Genomic DNA, 22,211 nt, shown 5'->3' on the forward strand with positions numbered 1-22,211 from the left:
TGAGCTCTGGATATCATTTCAGCCATTTTTCGTTGAACCAGTGAACCGCACTGATAATACCATGTCTCACGGAACGCAGGCGTGCAAATGACGGGTGCATGCACACGCACAAATGTTGACACACACACACACACACACAAACTGAACATATAGTAAGAATACGTTGAGACAGGGGGACGATGTGGAAAAGAAAAGGAGACTGCAGTAATTCTTCATAGACAGAAGGCCTGAAAACTGAGGACGACGTGTCAAATGTCCTCTGCTCTGTAAAGCACAAACAGAAAAACAATACTGAGCAAATAAAAAATTAATCCATGTAATGGTAAAATGCCAACTTTGTAAAGAAAGCGATGTCAATACATGAAAGGAAGATGTAATGGGAAGGGAGGGAGGGAGGGAGGCCATTTTGACAGGTGGGCCGTGGTTCAGTTAAGTCTCATGTCACCACATCTGAACGTCAAACTAAGAAAGTTTCAGTTATTCCAGTGTTGTCTTAGAAATTAGGATCTTGAAAAAATCAGCAAGTGCTCATTTTCATAAAAACTCATTGTTTTCACAGTTTGCATTGTCTTACAACAAACAGATTTAATTGATTATACCACAGACATAAGAGAAGATCATTTAGATTCAGGTTTGTTAGACCTGTTCATCTTTCAGGTGTATAGAGCATCAAGTGGGCCAGACACTTCAAGATGCAATTATTTCTAGCAATAATTTTATCTGAGTTTATTAAAGTTTGATGTCTGTTAGGATCAGGAAACAAACTACTGAAACTAGGAGGAAGGTGGGTATGAGCTTAAAAAGATAGCTTTAAATTTTGAAACACATCTGGACCAAACATTCAGCTTTTTTACATTTTCAGTGATTTCCCAGGGACAAGTTCATGGTTCTTGAGGTTAAAAAAAATGTGCATAATTAGGAAACTAAAATCTATGAGTGTGTGAATTTTGGTGCAGCTTTATTCAATTTGCAGTCAAAGCACAACCGTCCATATAACAATATGTTTTTTGTCATCTCTCTTGTACCGTACTCTTTGGACTCACTGAAGTACCAGCCAGACGACAGTTTGTGGGCAGAAACAGTTTAATATGCCATGTGAGTATTGCTAATATAGCGGGTGTTGCATTTGCTCTGATCTTAAAATAGCAAATAGTGTTGGAGTTTCCAAATCAGAGGAAAAGACACAGTTATAGCCACAACATCAGGAATCGTGTCATAAGCAGCAACCTGATATTATAACTGTGGCATCTTCAGAGCTCCATAAAGATAAATGTGTGGATTTACAGAGGTCTCTGCTAAACCTGGGGAAGAAACACTGACTTTCTCTTTGTCGGTTGGAGGAAGGAAAGTTATCCAGTTGCCCTCTGGTGGTTGAAATGTCTTGACCTTTTGTTGTAAAAATTTGGGATGTCGACCAAAAAAACCTTTTTCAAAACTTGTGCAGCATTTTAATCAAACCAGCATTCATATTTAGATACATTAAATTAGAACCTTAAAGAATTTATTTTTTATTTTACAACTATTTTACACTAACCACCGAGCAAAGTCATCAATTTTGTTCTGTATGAAAAACCAAGAACCAAACACACTGAAGAATAACGAGGTAGAATGTGTTGGAAATTAATCATCTCTATAAATCCTACCTCAGCTCGCTCGTTTCGACGCGGCCCGACTTAGCGAGAGCGGAGCCGTGAGAGATCCGATTTGACCTATCATGTCATGGGATGGAGGAGTGTGTTCAGGTGCAGTGAGCTGGGAGGGAGTGCGCTTGTCATGTTCCCTGACGTGTAGCAGGATGTATTGCTGGCAGAAGCAGCAGGGGAGATCCAGAGTCTCTCCTGAACACTCACAGCCTCATGAAAGAATGATGGTTGATTACCTGCAGGAGATGAGCTCTACGCTCGGTCACAGGGCAGCACTTTAGCTGCGCCGTCCATTTGGTGCAAGAGTCGTCCAGAAAACAAGACCTCACGCATTTAATGAACTCCAAGATGTCTGATGTCTTATAGGTGTTGGGAATCTAGTAGGATTTGAACATATTTTTTGCGTTTTCAGATTTACTTTCTGTGCATATTTGATTTCTAAAAAACCGAATGACATCCCATCACCAAAAATCCATAAACTGCTTTTGTAAAGACGTAAACAATCACAAGCAAATATAGTTTTATCCAGCTAATTCTGGGGGTTATTCAAAAAGTCACTTTTTGAGTGAACCTGTTAATCCTATCGCCATCTTTACTTTACCAAACTTTACAACCTGTTTACCATCAGCACCTGTCAACACTGCTTTTTCTTAAAAAACACATTCAAACCATATTTTTCTTTCAAAACGTTCAAGCCACCATGTTTTTTTTGTGCCACGGCCCCACTCTCTGGGAGAACAGGGTCCAGATGGCTTGGGGGGTGGGGGGGCCCCTCCACCGTCAACCCCCCCACCCCACCAGCCACTCTGCTTATCGGCAAGTTCACTTCACTTCAAGGAACCACTGACAGCTCTGTTAATTAGCACCTTTAGCCATTTTCTCCCAGACACGGACAACACGTTCATTTGTCTCTTAATTCTCGTCTTGCATCTTTATCTCGTTGGGCCGTTTTGGGATTTTCTTTGATTTTCTGTTGTGTGAAAAAATGCCAGATTAGAGGAAATCTGAAAAGACTGTTTCCCCCTCAGTCAATAAATGTCTTATTTGTAGATCCTATTCAGTATTAAAGAGGAATATAATAAAAGACTTAAGTGTTTAATTACAAATAAGGAAATCTGGGTTTGAGTTACGGAATTGATGATTTTCTCTTTGTTGACGATAAATAAAACGTTTCTTCCTCTCACAACACACAGCAACACTTGAGCAAATTAGTTTCGTAACAATCTTGAAGTGGACTCTCCATTGTGTCCAGATGTTTGCTGTAATCTCAACAGTGAAAGGAAACACTGACAAACCCATGGCAGCCTTTTTCATTTTGAGCCCTTTATTGTCATCATTAACAACGATATGATTAAAGAGCAGTGGATACTTACACTGACACGATACAGACAATAATAAGCTGAAACATGGTCACTAGAAATCCATCATCTCATCAATGTGATCGCCACTTCCTCCATCTGTGCTGCACCACCACACACACACAAAAAAAAAGATGTTAAATCTGCTTCGTCTGAAACTGAAAGCCGCAAGACACGATCCGAAGAGAAGTGGCATCAGTCCAGGGTCAGTCCGGGGCCCTCGGCCTCGACCTCCAGCGGAACTGAGTTCCTGACCTGTTGGTCATTTGTCCGAGCTGCAGGTTGGGCCCTGGACAGCCGGCAGGGGAGAAGAATCAACACGGAGCTTTGATCTGCTGATACCGGGCATAGGGAGTCATGAAAGTGCCCCTGCTAAATTACAGTGGGGTTCAAAAGACTAATAAATAATCGTGTCCACCAGTTACAGGTGACCGGTACAGATCTAGGTCACATTCTGTAATTGGACAGCAGAGATTACTGATGATATTATTAAATTAATACTCACACTGCTTTAAACTGGGGGGAGAAATGTTTGAGCCGACTTGAGAAAGAAGCATTTCTTTGGAAGTTTTTAGCAAAAAATGTGTTTGTTATTTATTTTATCATTGAGGAATTTATTAATGGCAACTAATGGTTTTGTTTCATGGTGAGTGTCTCTTAATTTATTTGCCTATTTATATCAAATTAAAAGCGCTGGTCATGGCTCTAATCCTCCCGTGTGTTTGAAGTGGTCAGTCGGGGGCGGGACAAGGGTGTTGATTGATAGCCGCTTGGCCTATAGGGCCGGCCGAGCTTCCTCCAGAAGGTCACGTCCTGTCTGGCCCCTGTCCACTGCACATTCCCACAACATGTCCGGGGTCCCGGCCCTCCACACTGGCTGACGCACACACATACACACACTCACACACACACACACACAAACTCGGTGCCCCCTTGGCGCCACGCTGCGGTGGTGGTCAGGGCCTTGCGTGCCATTCAGGGTCTGGCGTGAGAGGGGGGGGACGGCAGGAAGCAGGAGGGAGAGAGATGGGAAAATAGTATTCAACCAATCAGAACCCTCAATTCTCCTTATGGAAAAGGTTACAAAACCCCGTCCCCCCTCCCCCTCCCCCTCCAGTCACTTTAACTGTAATTTTGGGTCATTCTGCCTTTCACATCTATATTACTCAACACACCAGATGTAAAGAATAGCTGCACCTGGCTCTTTATATGAATATGGTTTATCTACTAAGTCCAAGCAGAAGGCGTTTAACCAAATTCCTAAAACCACCTTGACCCCACAAAATGTCTCTGAAAGGTTGCGGCTGATTTTCGAAGCTGTTGCATATTCTTGATCAGTGGTTATTAATACAAACATTTCACCGACGGCCACTTGTGACATTAGAGTCGTTTCAAACCCGCTCACAAGCTTCTAGAGCTCAAACTTCGATGAGGGGCCACGAAGAGCTCTCCGGCCTTCAGGCGTCTCATGTCTGACCTTGGACAATGGCTGCAGCTCCACCTGCTGGTAAGTTAGGTAAGTGCAGCAGTAAATGATGTGACAGATGTGTGGAGCTGCTTTTTCTTTAGGCCTTAACTCATAAAATACTTTAAAGTCTTTTAGATAAGAAGCGTTTGAAGAAAAACTATAAAACATACTGAAATTATTCATAAAAGATAAGATTGGATTTTGTGGTCACAGCAATAAAACTTTATATCAGAAGGAGGAAATACGATAATTACAGTGATTTGTTTATACAGGGCTATAAAATACTTATATTTAAAGACATTGTTAATTAATTCTATGTTAAATTTTTGCAACAAGCGATAAGTTGATAATTACTGACATTATTAGAACAAATAAAAAGTTTTATGAATAATGTGTTATACTATTATACCATATCTTTAGTTATACTTTTAGTATGAAATTAGTGCACATCACTGAAATAATTCAAACTTTCCAAAGCACTGCTACTTCAAACATAACTCATCTCCAATGTGAAAATAATGAAACGTCCTTAAAAGGTTCTTAAGTGTCCTAATACTGGTTAAATAGGACCAAATAAAATAACCTTTCAAGGCCTCTGTCTTAACAAGCTTTGTCATCTTGTTATCCGAGCTTTGTCTTAAAGACTTCTACTACTTCAGCGTCCATGTGATTATTTGGATTTTCGGTGTGTTCCTCTGATCCGTCGGAAGACAAATGAAGTGCGTGGCCACAGAGAGACAGAGCGCTCACACAGGGCGAGGAGAGACTCTGGGAAAACATTCCTTAGACGAGGAAAGGAGAGAGGGTAACTAAGAATAAAAAAAAAGAAGAAGAGGAGGAGGAGGAACGGAAAGATGTGGTAATGACATTTTTCAATATGCCCAGACTCGTGCAATATCAAAGAAAAAATTGTAGAGGCCAGATTAGGAGTCAAAGAAAAAAATGGAATGAAAAGAATCTTACTCCAACTGGATTTTTTTGTGCAACACTTTCACTGCTGTAAAACAAATGTAATACAAATGAACTATCAGCGCTTTGACGTTGCACAGAATCACACTCATTCTGCACGTGCATAATGAAATAAACTATTTCAGTTCAGCTTCACACTGAAATCCCATTAACCCCAATGTACTGTCAGGAAATGGTCAAAACACAACACTTGGCTCCTGCTGCTCATCAATAATGTACAGAGATGGGGCGGGGGGGGAGCTCTACAAAAGCAGGCAAACCGTGGAGGAGAACATGATTAGAGATGGATTTGGAGAAGAGAGCATGAGCGGGTAGAGCGTGGTAGAAAGTATTGAAAGCGCCTGGATAAGGCCAAGGGTCGCTTCAGGAAGCCGGGGTCAGATGTGAGCCATGCAGGGGGCGGAAGGTGTTGACTAGATGCAAACGAGTCGGCCTCCTCGAGGAGTGACAGTGGAGCTGATAACCCACTTTCCACCCTAACCCGGAGAGGAGCTCTTTATAAGGACTTTCGGCTGCGGCCCCCGGGCACCTGAACATCCCCCGAAATAACCCTCCGAGTCCAGGGAGCTGCGGCTCTGTAGGACAACACGTTTCCCTCTAACAGCACAACACACAGTCCCTCCTGCATCCTCTCATTTAATGCAGGTTTACTTAATTATATGGATTTAAAAATGGATTAATTCTGATTTGGAACTCTACAAATACAGCGTTTTATGTGTTTTTATGGAGCAGTTTCCATTTTCAAGAGACTTTACTGAACTCTGCCCTCTAGTTGTATATTTAACCAACTTTTCCACTTTGCAAGGCACACATCAATCCCAGCATCCTCTACTTTCAGTGTTTGTGGTCAGGAAGATGCTGGGAGGAAGAAAAAAAGGAAGATAAATAGGTGCAAAACTGAAAGAGGGCATCGTTGTGTTCCAACTGTGTTTCAAGCAGAGGAAACACTGTCTTTCAGCTTGATGCTACAGGTAACAGTCCCTGCTGGAACGCCCCTCTCCATTCCCCGAGGGTGAATTCATATTTATGAGTTGACATCAGCAACAGATCACAGCAGAGACGCAGCTCTCAGGACATGAAGGATGTCTTTTACATTACAACTGGCAGGTTGCGGTTAGTTCCTCTCCCCAGGTTTGATCCACAAGCATTAGATTGGATGATTTGAGGGGATTAAAATGAGACATTAAGAGTATTTACGACAAACATCTGTGAGTTTCAGACACTAAATTGTCCTGCACACTCTCAAATCCACCGGATGTGCCTGACATATTCAAATGATCATTACCGTGAAGTTCTCTTGGTGTCCCGGCCTTTTAACTGAACATCACAACGTAATGATAACAAATGAGAGGTGGAGGTTCATGGTGGAGGGCACGTGAGGGAGTGCACGTGTAGGTTGTTGGGCCAGGTTAGGGGTCACGCTGGGGGGTCAGAGGTTACTGCTGATACAACGAGGGATTATAAAATGTCATGTTTTTAAAGACAAAGATGTTGATATGGCAGTTTTATCCAGAAAGTGTAAAGAACCACTGGGACAAGTTAAGTAGTATATAGTGTTTCCAAAAAAAGTGTTTTTTTTCAACCACAACTGGTTCACATCTCCGCTGACCTTCAGCCAGTCTCACTTCATCAGAGAAATTCAAAGGAATTCAGATCGGTGGGATCATTTCCACTCAGTCTGGTTCCTATTCAGTTTACTGTACGTGGCCCGCAGCCCACACAACCCCGGCACACGTTTTTACTTCCAATTAGGACGTTTTCTGGCCCGAGACCGACTGCGCAGTCCTTCCCATGTGATCAAGCTAATTCCAGGCTCCCTTCAGGCGTCTGCATGGCAGCTTGTTCCAAACATCTTCACGAGCTGCCTGTTTCCAAAACAAAGCCACAGCCCTGCAATTATAATAGGACATTAAACCACGCTCACCAGCGTTTGACCCAACAGCATCTCAGCTCCAGATATCAGAGCAGAGCTGCAGCGTGACCTTTTTATCCGTAAACAACTAAACAAAAGGGCCCCTGATGGTTTTCAACATGGTAGAGAGTCGTCAGCATTGGTCTGCACGAGGATGGAAGCTGCTGAGGCGACAGCGGCTAATGCCGGTCATGTCGGCCCTGTCATTCCTCAAGTGGCCTTTTGCCTCGTAAGCGATAGCCTGAGAAAAGGCAGCCGTCTTATCGTCAGATGGGAGCACGCAGAGAAGAGGAGGAGGAGGAGGAGGAGGAGGAGGAGGAGGAGGAGGAGGAGGAGGAGGAGGAGGAGAGGGGAGCCAGACTGCAGGGACGGACGCTCGGGAAACAATAACAGAGACAACACACACACACACGATAACAGGTTTGATAATAAAGTCAGATTAATGAGATAACCACAGGGGGGAATGAAACCTCCATATATATCTGAAATACATCTAGAGGGTCTCTAACAGTTACTATGGAAGGTGGGTGGGTTTCTGGATGAAAAGCATGTGTGCTTTTCCAGATTTAGCTGACCGCCTCTTTACTGTTGTGGACATTATGTTTAATGATTCTATTTCTGATTGTTGACATTTTTAAATACCATGACATTGGACCTTTAATATTTTATTGTATAATTTATACTCTTCTTCATATTTTTTCTATTTATGCCCTTTTCACTGATTGGTCCAGCGACAGTCTGTATGTCTACACAAACCACATACTGACTTTTGTGTAAATTTCAATGTTTATTCGGCACATGTAAAGATTAATTTGATGCATGTGTTCTATATGTTTCTAATCCTTACCCTAACTTTTTACCACTTTTCTCCCCTGTCCATTTGTTTGTTTGCTGGCTGGTTTGTTGGTGAGCAGGATTACGCAAAATCTGGAGGGATTACAAATAAACTCTTTAAGTTTTTGTCCAGATCTGAATCAGGGGGCAGATCCAGGATTATTTTGTCTCACTTTCTTTATCATTTTGAGACGTTAATGGCGTTTTGTGACATTTTCACTGATTCACCCTGGAAATAATTTGATTTTGCACCTAGGTGGTTGTACAAACTCTACTGATTGATATTCTAGTTGCTGTTGAAAATGTAGAAGCCGTTTGAGCAATGTCAGAAAAATCTTAATCTTAATCGTTGGCAAAACAAAGTCCAACAGTGATCGCACATTCATTGAGCCGATGAAACAAATAAAACAAACTCACAGCTTTACATAAAATAACATTTCTCCAAATATAGAATTATCAGGTCTGTCACATTGTGGCTCTAACAACATAAACACACCTATGTAACTACTGCCGTGTGTTTCTAACCCCACTGTAACATTAGCAGCAGCAGAGCTCTGATGCTCAAGGCTCTTCTGCGTTATCTCAAGTGGATGCTGTGTCGGTCCTGGGAACCCTAAGCAGTGATAACGCTGCCGGTCCCGATGACTGGAGAGCTGCTGTAGCACTAGAGAGAACTGGGACAGGGGAGAGAGGGTCATCAGATAGACAGGGGTGGGGGGGCGGCTTCACAGGGGACGGGATGTGAGGTAAAAGCCGGCCGTGGCTCCGTATCTCTGCACCAGGATTAAATGATATCAGCGAAACAAGCTCCTTCACTGCAGCTTGTTCTGGTCACAGATAGCTCCGGGACAGACAGTACAGAGTCTTGATGTTGTTTCCCACAAACATCTTTTTATAGCTAGAATATGTTCAGGTGAGCATTTCAAGAACCAGAAGATATTAAAGCCTCCCCACAATCACCTTTACTTCAAATGAAAGGCAAAAGGATCAGAGATAATCAATTAAATATTTTCTTTTTTGGTTGAACTCTGATTTGGAAAGTGTGAAATGTGGGGTAAGATACCAAATACTCCAGAATACACAGTAGTTGAATACAGAATAGTGTATATTGATCTATATTCTGCAGTTTATCAGACGAATGTGTATTATCCATATATATATATATGAAACATTCATAATACACATTCCAATATATACTGTATATACTTTTTGCCATATGCACGTACAGTACACTATACAAATATAAACATGTAGTTATGTATTTATATTACCAGCATATTCAACATTTCTTCATTTTTGGAATATCATGCTTTGTTTTTGAGCTATCGATCAAGTTATGAAGGAAATATATAAATATTACAGATATCACTTTAAATATATATACTTTGTGGATTGAATGTAATAAATCAGGAATCTTGAAACAGTTGGGGTTCTTTTGGAGCTACAAACTGAAACTTTATTTACCCTGTGGATTGACAGGAGGTGTGTTTTCTGACTGACTTATATTTGGAAGATCCTTTCCTCTGAAGTACACCAGGGCTCTGGTTTGTGTCCTGTCACTGTCTCCATGGTGACTATACAGTGTTTGGAACAAATACGTTACCCTACGCACCTACCTCCCATCTTCCTCCCATCTTTAGCAGCATTCACGCAGACGACTGGAAGCCACAAATCTTTCCGGCAGAGCCTCGGCCCAAGAGGAGCTGCAGCCATAAATAACCTGTGATTGCCTGGACGCATATCATCAGAAAGCAGTCGGCAGTGTAACCACAAGCAGATGCACTGGGCTACTTGTCTCTCTCGCTTGTGCTGGTGTCATGCTGCCCTGTCCTCTCAGGCCGCCCTGCATGTGGTCGTGTTTTGCACCTTCTCAGCAGCTGGAGATATGAAAGAATTCCTCCAGGCTGGATGACAGACTGCTGAATCTCCTATGAGAAATAAAGAACATGATGATTTGACATGAAGACACAGAAAGCAGTTGAACATGGTGCTTCTCAGATGTGGGACAACAAGTCTTATTGATGAAGGAAAAACTCAAATCTAATGTTATATTTGCCACACAATACCAAAGTTATGCAGTTTATTTCAGAAAGTTGCACTCTATCGAAATAAAAAGTTGCAGTGCATCTCAATATCGTTTGACAAAAGAACTGAAAACTAAAATTGCTGAAATGAATAAAACATTAAAGGAAACATTATATCAAATGCAATTTAAACGGTTGCAAAATTATTATTTACAGATAAATTTAATCAAATAATTAATAATACCACAAACTTACATGACCTTCATCTTGACCATCCAGTCCAAACAGTTGTGCATTGCTTTTGTTCAGGATGTTTTCTTCAGCACATTCAGAAATGATACATTAAAGATTATTTTCTGTAGAACAATAAAAACGTGCCAGTCCAAACCTTTGTAATTTGGAATAAGTGAACAATCCCTGAATAAGTGGTGCTGAGGGAGGTGGGAGAGGGTGATACAGCTGCAGTTCTACTTTTCCACCACAGGAGTGCAGCATTGTACCTTTAAATCACAATTTCCAACCAGTAATTCTTAATGGACTACAAACTCCTTCATCGTTGTTTTAGAGAAACAGTGGATTCAAGGCTTTATAGAAATATTTTAAACTTAATGGACGATAAGGCCATTTATAGAGATGAATGAAAAGCAGAATTAGACTGGGTTTTGAGAAGCACAAACTGGGAACGTTCTCTTTACACCAGTAGGAACAAACAGCAAGAAAGTCGAAAATTATAAAGGTTTTCAAAAACTAAAACCACCATTATTACAGCCACAAAATCTAGAGAACATCAGATATAGAGACCCCAGTGCCCAGTATGATATAAACCCATTTAATTGAGCTGTTTTTCTCGTTTGTAATTTCCCAGATGTACTCGTCCGCTGGATCAACAGGTCACTGACTGCAAATGAAGACACGACACAGGATATTGTCTTTTGCAGATGTGTATTATGACATAAGATATTTTGTATAGACAAATTTTAGTACTCAAATCCATTGAAGCAGATAATTCTGCCAAACATTTTTAAAAGACAAAAATCCAGTTAATTGGATCCTTCTTTTAATTTCCCTCTGTGACAAATACAGAGTTCAGGTAGTGAGGAGGAGAAAAGATGAAGAACATCTCAGGAAAACCTTTCCTTAGTTCTTCTCCTTCAGTCCTCAATCATACAAGGCACTGTGAGAATCCTGAGGGGGGGGTGGGAACAAATCTGGTCTTCATCAGTCGGTCCCTCGTCGTGCCATTGATCATCAGTCTCCCACAGGACCCCCCCTCATGATCTTCCTCCTCACAGCCTCTTCTTCATCTTGCCTTTCTTCTGAGAGCCCCGTCCGAACCCTGACTTCTTAACTTCTCCAGCCCACGGTTTGTTGCTGGAGCGGATCTTCTTCATCCCTCCCTTCTGCATGAACTGCTGCTTCTCCGTCTTCTTACGCTGCTTCAAAATCTCATCACGCGTCTTGAGCTCGGAGCGCACTCTGCGGCCCCCGGGCGTCACCTGTGGGCCCCCAGGGCTCTGGAAGCTCGGACCACCACGTCCACCACCACCACGGCCACGTCCACGACCGCGACCCCGACCACGACCTGACAGACACATGACACAGAAGAGAGAAGCATTGAGAAAAAACTTGTTACAATGACAGAAATTAAAGAACTTACAGGTGATTAGATTCAAAACGGCTCAGAGCAGCTCCACCTTCGATCAGCAAACATTGGAATTGTATTTACATTGTAAGTAACCAGACAGATGTGAGTGTGGTATTCACTCTCTCATCCAACTCCTTCCATCAGGTGTAATTTATCAGTTCTACAGTGTTTGAGTTGTGAGTTCTACCTCCTCCTGGCCTCATTCCCGATTCTCCAACCGAGCTGAATTCTCCATCATCCACCTTGTACTTTGTCTTCCACTCCTCGTAGCTGTCATTCGGTTAAGGTCAGACAAACGGTCAACGATGCAGCAATAAACTGTGAAACATGAGAGACCAGCAGCGGCGGTAACAGAGAAGTACAGGAAGACGTTTGGTTGGAAGGATACAAGTTCTTCTTGTTCTTCTTGTTCCTGATGACCTGACCGCCATCGAGTTTGAGCTTCTTCTTCTGGTCCTCCCTTCCTGTGTCCCTCACGAAGCGCTTCCTCTTACGATCCCTACCAATGACACAGAGAAGACGAATTAGGATGTCAGAGAGGAGGAGGAGGAGGAAAGACGGATTGAGGCGTAGCTTGTAGATCTAAAATTCTCACCATTTCATCATATGATTGTTCTTGTTTAACCCGCTTCCATCATCTCCCATGAGGTCCAGGACGGCTGAGGAGGCCTGCTGCTCGAAAGCGGTGCCCTCTGCCCCAAGACCCAACCTAAGACCAGAGAACATGAGCCACAGTTAATATATTTCAATCATGTCTGATTTTACACACGTGTTAAAGAGTGTTTCCTCACCCTCTCTCAGAGTCGAAGTCTTTGGGTCTGTAGGGGATGTAATAGTCCTCGTCTTTACCCTTCTGACTGCTTTTGTTTTCCTTTGGCTGTCCTTCCTCACCGTCCTGCACTCGTTTTCTCTTTCCACCTACCACAACCGAGAACACCTCCTGGTGGAGACAAGAACAATTACATATACACCAAAAAAAAACAATGTGGGCATTCGAAGAGCTGTGTACAAAATGAGGATTTGCGATAATAAACAGAGGAAATGTCTTATTCGAGTCCAGTTTGTGCATTATCCTTTTTCTTCCGTTTTACAAACTGTCTGAGCTGAGTTTATTAACCAGGACAGAAAATAAGAAATTATTTCAATACATCACTAATCATTTTTTTCTAGCAAATAAATCACACACTTCACTCATTCTACTGTCTCATTGTGATTTGCTGTGTCCATTTCCTACATGAGATAATAAATTGAATATTTTGGGGCACTGGACCCATGGTTTGATAAACAAGATATCCAAAAATATCTACTTGGCATTTCTGACTGATTTAAAAAAACAATTGATTGAGTAAATAAACTGCAGATTACATGATAAAGGAAAAATATGTAAAAGTCTTCTAGCATTGAATTGATGATTAGTGCCAATTTTTCCTATTTGACTGTGCAACCACATCAAAATGACAAATCTTCAACAGGATGACCAACACACTAGAACAAAAATTTTAACTTATTTTACATCTCCTCTTTATATTTTAGCACTTCTCACTTCTTATTCAACACATTTGTGATGCTTTGTTTTGAATCTAAACACCAGAGGCCTTCCTTTCTTACATTCACGGTGCCGTCCTCCTCCTCGCCACTGTTGAGTGTGTAATCCTCGTCAGCAGCGGCCGGTTTGACGGGCTGATGCAGGCGACTCTCTGCTGCGATGTCCTCCTTGTGTTTGTTGAATTTCTCCACCAGCCGCATGTCTTTGGAGCGCTTGGTCCGCATCACCAGGCTGGCTTGTGTCTTACTCCTGGAGTTGATTTCAAAGATAGTCTGGAAGAATATGAAAGGATTTTGTTTTTTAGGTTTTCTAACAGGTAACCAGGAAATTAGACCTCTACATTTGGACCAGATGTAACTCACCGCTTTGGATTTGTAGCTTTTGATGGCATGGACTATTTGAAGGTGCTCGAGTTCCATTTTCTCCATACCTGACCCTGTAACAAGATCAATGAAATGCTGTTACCAGCTCCTGTCTCAGCTTCACCATCACTGTTTTTATCCTCCTACAAACTGACCTAGTAATGGATGGACGGCCATAGCGGACAGATCTGTGTTTTTGACCCGCCTGAAGGACTCTGGCGAGGGATTAGGTCGAGACTTGATGTACTGTTTGTAGGCGTTCTCTGAGACACGAAACATGTTCTGCAGGTCCATCGAGTTCTCATGAGTGGTGACGAGATGAGCGCCTTCGTCGTCCAGGATGCTCTGAGGGACCCGACCGAACACCCCATCCTCATCTGGAGGAGAGGGGAGGTTTGATCAAAATGATGAATAAAACGTTCTTTTACTGTTTTCTGAGCAGAAGCAGATTAATTCCTGACAGGCAAAGCTTACCTGGTGTGTGTTCAGGTGTGGCGAACACAACAGGCCTTCCGAGGAAGAGGTGAAGGTCATAGACAAAAGGCATCTCATCTGGACAAATCAAACTGTAGGTTCTGCCACTGCGGCCCGCACGTCCCACACGACCTGATGGGGGAAAGCAAGTGGTCTGTTAGAATCTGTCACATCAGACTGATCACTGAATTTAATTGGGGACGAACCAGAACATGATTTCCATGTATGAGCCGCTCACCAACTCTGTGCAAGAAGAGCTTGGCCTTGGAGGGGAAGTTGTAGTTGATGACATTGTCCAGCATGGGGATGTCAATACCACGAGCGGCCACGTCCGTCACAATTAGCACCATCGCTTTCCGATGCACAAATTTCCCGATGTTGATCTTTCTGGCCGTCTGATCGAGGGCGCTGTAGATGTAGGCGCAGTCCAAACCCTCTGAAGTCAGCAGCTAAAGAGCAAAAATAAAAACAAGTTAGAATATTTACCATAAAAGCGTTTTCATTTTTAATTTTTCTGCTGTTCGCATCTCACCTCCTTCAGGTACTCGACGTGGTGTTTGGTGGCTACAAAGATCACCGTCTGCTCGTGAATCTTCGTCACGTTCCTGAGAATATGAAGCAGCATTGCCGGCTTGTCGTCCATACGCACATGGAAGAATGACAGCTGGGGAAAGACAGGAGAAATTAAAACTGTTTAGAAGGGTAGGACAGATACAAAGTAAGGATCACTATAAGTCTAAGCTCCCTGTCACATCAGCTGTTTGAAAAAGATTTTTTTAAATGCGTTAATTGTACAAAACATAACAGTTTCCAGTTAATACATATCAAAAACATGTTCATAGCACAATTTGGCAGATAATATAATCAGATTCGTATAATCAATGTCTATTAAGTTGACCTATTTTATGTTAAAAAATAAAACCATGATTCTATTGGAAGAAAAATCCAGAATCATTTGCACACAAAGTCATGTTTAATAAGTCAAACAGTTTTTACCTTAATCTGGTCACTGAGTTTAGAATCCACGTCCAAACGAATGAGCACTGGCTCAGTCAGTCCTGGAAAAATGTTGAACATCAATATGAAGATGAGGACATGGCGCAAAAACTGATCCTCATCAACCACGATGTATGCATGTTAAACAGGATTAAGTATGTAAAGTTGATTTTACCGGCTCTGGCGAACTCCACCAGCAGTTTGGGCAGAGTGGCAGAGAACAGCAGCGTCTGTCGGGTTTCTGGCAGCCGGCGGATGATCTCCGAAAGCTGCTCTGAAAAACCCATTTCAAACAACCTGAGTGGAGGAGAAACACGCACACGTTAACAGATGCCGAGAAATGAATCCAAGCTGTGTTATGAAAATATGTCAGCTCTAAATGCACGGCTCCGTTTCTCACCTGTCGGCTTCGTCAAACACCACGTACTCAATACTGTGCAACTTCAGGTTCATCTCCGTGATGACGTGCATGAGACGACCGGGGGTGCCGATGATTCTGCGGTAAAAAGGACAGAGATCAGGATGTCTGGGGATATAATTCATGGATTTTGGGATAAACCACATTAACAAAGACAAAATGCTCACATGTCAGGGTTTTCATGAAGGGCAGCAAACTGATCATCCATTCTGCAAAAGAGAAGAGACGATTACAGTCCACTTATTGAAGATTTAAACCATAAACTGAAAGCACCAGATGATGGTGGAGTCGCCTACCTGTCTCCACCAAGGATCAAGGCGGTCTTTAGTCCAGTGAATTTTCCCAACTGCAAAAACAACAACAACGCACATTAATGAGTTTGTCGATTAGGATTTATATCCTCAACTGAGCCACATATTATGTTGCTCTGGTCTCTTGAGCAACCGTAGACAAATCCCCTGTAAAACTGAAAACCCATTTGCAATGAATCTGCTTTAATTAATCTGAGAAACAAACAAGCACAAGAAGCAACTCGTCATTCAGCCTGACCTCCTTTGTGAACTTCATGGTCTGCAGGGCCAACTCTCTGGTGGGGGTGAGGATGAGGGCTCTGGCTCCGGATTTAGCTTGAGGGGCCTTCAGCTTCTCGAACATGGGAACCAAAAAGGCGGCCGTCTTACCGCTGCCGGTCCTGGCCATGGCAACTATGTCCTTGCCATCCAGAATCACTGGGACAGTCTGAGGTGGGGGAGAAAAAGGGCAAAGGAACGGGCATTAAATAATCTGTCTAGCTGTAAAAAAACTGTTTGATGAAGGAATCCTGAAGAGACTCTAAAATACCTTTCTTTGGATGGGAGTTGGGACTTTGTAACCCTTCTTCATGACCCCTTTGTAAACTGGGTAACTGAGACCTGAAAACAAAAATAATGTAGTCAAATAACAGTAAATCAGACTTTACATGTTTTCAGACATGAGCTCTGGAAAATATCCAGACAATGGGGTCCAGAAGGGAGTTTGCAATTCACATTTGAAGAGCGCATCAGGAGAATCTCCGGTTAGATGTGTTGACAACAACTCTGGAGGGTTTAGGGGTTGAGGGGTGACGCAGCTCACAGGAGCCAGGACGTAGCGTAAAAGTTCCAATGCTGAGATCATGCTTTATTATTTACAGGACAACCACACCAGCGTCCACCCACATCAACAAAGGCTCTCGAATCTGAAGCTGCTCTCAGACATTCATTGGATGTATTTTCTCCAGAGGGGGTGTACGTGTGAACGCAAATGTCCGAGTGAGACGCTCTGCAGTGTCTACGGACTTTATTCCGTAGAAATCTTGGACAAGACCATGTGAGAAAACAGCGGGGGGGTTGATGACGCGTCTAACACACGACAGATGAAAAGATGTCTGCTGTAAACAGGATCACATGATCTACGCAGCAGAGTTAATATGCCAATTCCTGCCTCTGTCTGTGGCACCCGGCTGCTCCACCACTAAGGGGCTGACAGGAGAAGATCATAAGATCGTCCGGAGCCTCACACTCGTACATTTGCGTTCTCCCACACAGCTGATAACTTCAGGAGATCATCCAGAGTTCAGAACATGTCTGAACTTGGCTCTTACCCATGGACTGAAAGCCTCCAGACTTCTTCTTCTTCTTGTTCTGGGCTCGGACCAGTTCCCTGGTGTCCGGCTCCACATCGGACAGACAGTCGGCCGAGGCAGGGAACCTCAGCAGCTTCTTCCCAGGCTGTGAGATCAAGTAAATAAGTGCGACAACGTTAAAGAAGCTTAAAACTAATCACTATATATCATGAAAGATAAATTGAAAAAAGGGGGCATCCGGATTTGAACCGGGGACCTCTTGATCTGCAGTCAAATGCTCTACCACTGAGCTATACCCCCACCTGGCTAACCAGCCTTTCTAAGACCAAGATAAAACAACAACCTGATCTTTATGAATGTTAACATAAGTAGTTCTCATCTCAAAGATGATAATTACTTATTAAACTGTGTCTAAGTTCCTGTTCTTACGGAATCATCGTCTTTGACTTCAGCAGCCAGCTGGAAGTCTCCGTCAGAGTCCGCCTCCGCGTCCTTATTGAACGGGTGTCTCCTCTTCTTCGTCAGCTTCTTCTTCCTCTGCGCCATGTTGAAGCTTTAACACTCCTTCGACCCTCGCTGGAAAACTTTAATGTGCGGGCAGTGAAGTGAAGAAATCCCGGCTCGTAGCGTCTCAGCAAGTCACAACACGGAGGTCGGACATGTTGGATGCACGTGTGAGAGGATTCTTGCTTCCGTTGTAGTGTGAGACTGCCACGGTGTTGTCTGATGCTCCACACCGCCACCTTCCGCTCTGGGGTGGGATTACATGAGTACGGTGGCCGAGAGAGCCGAATCAGAATCAGAAAGGATTTATTGCCAACACCTACCTGGAATTTTCTTTGGTAAAAAGGTGCATACATTGAACATAAAGCATAAAAACACAATAAGTTCTTCACATAAGAAAGAAATAACTGTATATTAAACAAAACAAAATTATATACAAGATATAAAAAGTTTAAAAAAAATTAAAATGCAAAAATAGATATATACAAGATTTAAAAAGTTAAATAAAAAGTAAAATGCAAACAGGAGAGAAATGTGGATGAGGCGCACTGAAAATGAAGAAAACACTTGCGAATAGAAAAAAACATCTGTCAAACCTGTCTAATTTCTGTTTAAAGCAACATTTGTTTTAGATTGAAGACTTGCATCTACATAAATGCCTTTAATGTACATTTAATAATTTATTGCACAGATGGGACCAGAGAATAGTTATTGTATACATTGAATACATTTTCTTTTTGACTCATTTCAAACAAATGATTTTGCTTGAAATCTGACCCCTAAATAGGATTATTCCCTAGGAAATCAGTAAAATGTCCTTTTAAAAACCCCATTCAAAGACAGGGATGAAATGTAGTTAATCTTAATTAACTCCATTCATTTGAATTGGTTTCCCAAACTTCTTAATGTTTACATTTTATTCTTTTATTTATTCATTCATTCACAGCCTCCTCCATTGGTGCATGATATGGCAAGAAGGCAGCAGAATCGCATGCTCATAATTAACGCTGACACTGACAGTATTGTGCAGACCCAGTGTCAGACTGTCCTGCAATTTCAAATTATAGATTCTCAGTTGCTCATTTTTCAGGAATAATCTAAGGTAATTGGTCTGTCTATCCTATTATCTGGGAACTCATGAAGCAATGAACATATTATTTGTAAATGAACAAATGAGAGAAGTAAATCCTAAAAGCATTGTTGCAATATGCCTTTATTTGAATGCCTATGTTGTGATGACTATATATTTACATAACTCAAAAAACTCAGGGGGCCAAGGAAGACAATCAGTGCAGTACTGCCTGTTGCGTAACTTTTCATGAAGTGAGTGCATTGGACATTTTGGCAGGCCAGGTCCACCCATCCATGCAACAACTGTCACACTTAAGCTACTGGAATCCTGAAATATGCTGCGAGATTCTCTCCCAAAAGAAACAGATTTTTAGTCCAGTGCACAAACATAAGCTCACAGACAGAGTCTCTGAGTTTCAACAGATGATACTGAGCTAATTTTAGGAGTCTGACCTCGGATGCCGTATTTATTACACATGCACTGAAATATCTTAAGGATTGGTTTAAAATAGTGTTACTTAACTTAAAGCTGCAGTTTGTCTGTCCTTGTCAAATAATATCATGCTGTTGCTGATGATATAATAAAACCAGGCTTTTTGTCCATTCATAAATATCCATCTCCAGAGTCTTATATTGAATATACTCACAGCTTGAAGTGAAACTAGTCTTACACAACCAGCTGTAAGGAGATCAAATATGAGATCAAATATGTTTTTGTTTTTTTTACTGAATTCTCATTTAGATTTGATGTTCAGTTCAGGATAAGTACTTTTGTCAAATGATGTCCCAGAAACTCTCCAGTCATCTGTGCTTTTCATTGATTATTGGGAAAAGGGGAAATGTATAAGTTGTATTTACCACATGTGTTTTAATTGAAATGTGAGGGCAGCTGCAAGCAAGACATAAAAACACCCGAATTAAATACAAACATTTTATTCATTAGTCAACAAAATAGTAGAAAACCACATTTGTTTTTAGCGAAATTAGCAGCCGGTGTCATTATTCTCAGGATCATACAAAACACAGGTTAGGAAAAAGTGAACAGTTAAACTTTGAAAATACAATATATTTAGAAGTATTGTAATAAAACAAGTATATCTTTATATCAACATCTATTTACATCTATCTACGGGGGGTGGTAGATTTCCAACACGAGTTTTCATTTAAATGTTGTGGGGAGTGGAGCCTGCCCTCTTCCTTTCCTCCACTGTGTCCTTCAACAAAAGGGAGAGCCTTGATGCCCTCTTCCCTTCCTCTGCGATGACCTCCATCTGGTTGTAGAAGGAGTCCATCACCTCCCTGGACGTGACCCCCTCCAGGTCCTGCTGGATGAGCTGGAGGAGCTCACAGAGACTCTCCAGAGACGGCCCGTCTCCGTTCTGCAGCAGCCTCCTGATGCAGCTGTGCATGGCTTTCTCAGCCAGAACCTTTGATTTGAACAGCTCCCCAATAAACCTGATGGTATTGATGGAGTGACAGGAGGGTCTGGCGTTGTTCCGCTCTTCTCTCAGCCGATCAGTAACCCTCACGTCCGTGACTGGCTCCAGGCAGGACACACTCTTCTGGGAAATGTCCTCCCTGGCAAAGTTCTTCCTGAACTCTGCCTGGCAGTGTTTGACCAGCAGAGACCTGAAGGAGACGCTGGCTGACCGGTCGGACAGGGATTGGACTTGCACCTGAAGAGAAGAAAAGCATAAGGAAATATTAACACTAAAGCAACTCATATATATACATAGTGATCAGTGTGTGCTGATTGGATCCTCAAATCTAAATGAACTCATCATTTTATTAACACAACATGGGTCAAAAGTGACCCCGCTGAGTTTTTATTATTTATATCTTTGCAGTAAATTATTTTCGTCATTCAGTATTTCAGGTATTCTTCAATTCACTGTTTTTTTCACTTCCCTTCCAATTCACAACATGGGTAAAAAATAATAGTGTTTCTTTGCTATATCTTTGAAATCAACTTATTTCTTCATTTATTATTCTACATATTCATTAAATATCTTGTTTTTGATTAACACAGATCATTATTTTAAATTGTCCCTTCTTACCTTGTGAACAAATGTATATTCTTACTAAGGCTTATTTGACAATCCATTACTAGTGAGAAAGATCATTTATAATTTACCCAAGGGGTTCGCATAGCTTGTTTATCAAATTAAGGTTACAACCTGCAAAAAAAGATAAACTTCTCAACTAAGTAAGAAACAGGATGAAAGTAGCTTCCAGTCCCAGATGCATCACTTACTGTTGAGAGGCGCTGGCACAGCTCAGCGGAGACTGCAGCAGAGTCTGCTCTCTGCACGGCCCTCTCGAACACCAGCTCCACCGCTTCCTGCAGGCTCTCCTCAGCGTCCAGCTCCTCCTGACTCAGAGCCGTCATGAAAGCTTGAAAGTTTTCAGTGACACAGCTGACGGACTCCTCAGGTCGGACCTGCTCCTTCCTCACAGCTTCTTCAGAGGCCGCTGGAGCCTCCTCCTCTGTCTCCTCGGTCCTCTGGACGGATGGAAAGCCAAAGGTGATGTCCACCTGCGGCTGGTCCTCGTAGGAGGCAGCGTGGAGAAAGACCCCGGGTTGGGATGGAACGCGTCGCCTCTTCTCGCCCCCCCTCCGGTCAGCTGGGGAGGGGGAAGTCTCACTGAACACAACAGCCTCCGTGTCACGAGGCTTCCGGAACATCTTCCTCTTCTCTCCCAGCACAAGAGGAGTTGGCTTGGAAGTAAAATCCACGCTTTTCTTTTGTTTTGGGATCATATCGATTCAAATAAATCGTAAATCCAAAGAAAACTAGTTCCGGTGAAATAAACGAGTTCAGGTGAAAGAACAGAGTTCAAATAAATCGTAGTTTTTCTCCAGGCAAAACCAAAGAAACAAGTTCCGGTGATAGAAACGAGTTCCGGTGATAGAAACGTTCCGCTGATAGAAACGAGTTCCGGTGATAGAACAGAGTTCAAATAAATCGTAGTTGTCTTCAAGTCAAATCCAAAGAAACGAGTTCAGGTGAGAGTACAGAGTTCAGGTGCAACCAGTCGAGTAGTCAGTAGAGAACTGAGTGAAAAAGTGGAAACTGACGGTTAAGGGACGACAGGGGGGGAGGGGGGGGGGGTGCTATGGGGACCTGCAGTGACGTACATCACACGCACAAAAGCTTAATAACATTCAAAAAATGCAGAAAATGCTTAATTTTTTTTTTAAATGCACAAGAAGTACACATATATACATTAAATTCAAACTTAATGACGATTTGAGTGAAAAATCCCAGAAGCAGTTTCTGAAACTTAAAAAATATATAATATATTCGGAAGTGTTACAAAAATAATGCACATCTATACATCTATTTAGATCTATTTACAGGGGGGGGGTTGTTGGGGTATTGG

General features: G+C 42.3%; 2 protein-coding genes and 1 non-coding gene across 3 annotated transcripts; all 3 read right to left on the minus strand.

The window, feature by feature from the left end:
• Positions 1-11,133: 11,133 nt before the first annotated feature.
• Positions 11,134-17,927, minus strand: ddx54 (DEAD (Asp-Glu-Ala-Asp) box polypeptide 54). The gene is made up of 20 exons (XM_061070641.1): positions 17,682-17,927; positions 17,271-17,397; positions 16,490-16,560; positions 16,199-16,387; positions 15,946-15,995; positions 15,817-15,858; positions 15,632-15,727; positions 15,407-15,528; positions 15,232-15,293; positions 14,768-14,899; positions 14,474-14,684; positions 14,236-14,367; positions 13,917-14,138; positions 13,762-13,835; positions 13,462-13,671; positions 12,645-12,793; positions 12,449-12,562; positions 12,242-12,352; positions 12,041-12,123; positions 11,134-11,790 (listed from the first exon to the last, which is right to left on the minus strand). The coding sequence occupies exons 1-20, from the start codon at positions 17,796-17,798 to the stop codon at positions 11,495-11,497; spliced, it is 2,610 nt and encodes an 869-aa protein (XP_060926624.1). The 5' UTR covers positions 17,799-17,927; the 3' UTR covers positions 11,134-11,494.
• Positions 17,481-17,552, minus strand: trnac-gca (transfer RNA cysteine (anticodon GCA)). Its single transcript has one exon. It is a non-coding gene; the product is annotated as a tRNA-Cys (tRNA).
• A 1,896-nt stretch (positions 17,928-19,823) lies between the features above and the next one.
• On the minus strand, positions 19,824-21,515 carry LOC133013395 (eukaryotic translation initiation factor 4 gamma 3-like). The gene is made up of 2 exons (XM_061080390.1): positions 21,082-21,515; positions 19,824-20,503 (listed from the first exon to the last, which is right to left on the minus strand). The coding sequence occupies exons 1-2, from the start codon at positions 21,511-21,513 to the stop codon at positions 19,991-19,993; spliced, it is 945 nt and encodes a 314-aa protein (XP_060936373.1). The 5' UTR covers positions 21,514-21,515; the 3' UTR covers positions 19,824-19,990.
• Between the last annotated feature and the right edge of the window lie 696 nt (positions 21,516-22,211).

The sequence above is a fragment of the Limanda limanda genome, chromosome 1 (genome assembly GCF_963576545.1).
Source record: "Limanda limanda chromosome 1, fLimLim1.1, whole genome shotgun sequence".
NCBI lineage: Eukaryota > Metazoa > Chordata > Actinopteri > Pleuronectiformes > Pleuronectidae > Limanda > Limanda limanda.

Bases quoted from the DNA above. Each gene is read 5' to 3' on its own strand.
- ddx54 (XM_061070641.1), bottom strand. From the start codon at position 17,798: ATGGCGCAGAGGAAGAAGAAGCTGACGAAGAAGAGGAGACACCCGTTC. The intron at 15,728-15,816 runs GTGAGCATTTTG...TTTTTACCGCAG, and splicing joins CTTCATGAAAACCCTGACAT to AATCATCGGCACCCCCGGTC. The intron at 15,294-15,406 runs GTAAAATCAACT...ACATTTTTCCAG, and splicing joins GGTGGAGTTCGCCAGAGCCG to GACTGACTGAGCCAGTGCTC.
- LOC133013395 (XM_061080390.1), bottom strand. From the start codon at position 21,513: ATGTTCCGGAAGCCTCGTGACACGGAGGCTGTTGTGTTCAGTGAGACT. The intron at 20,504-21,081 runs GTAAGTGATGCA...TCTTCTCTTCAG, and splicing joins TGTGCCAGCGCCTCTCAACA to GTGCAAGTCCAATCCCTGTC.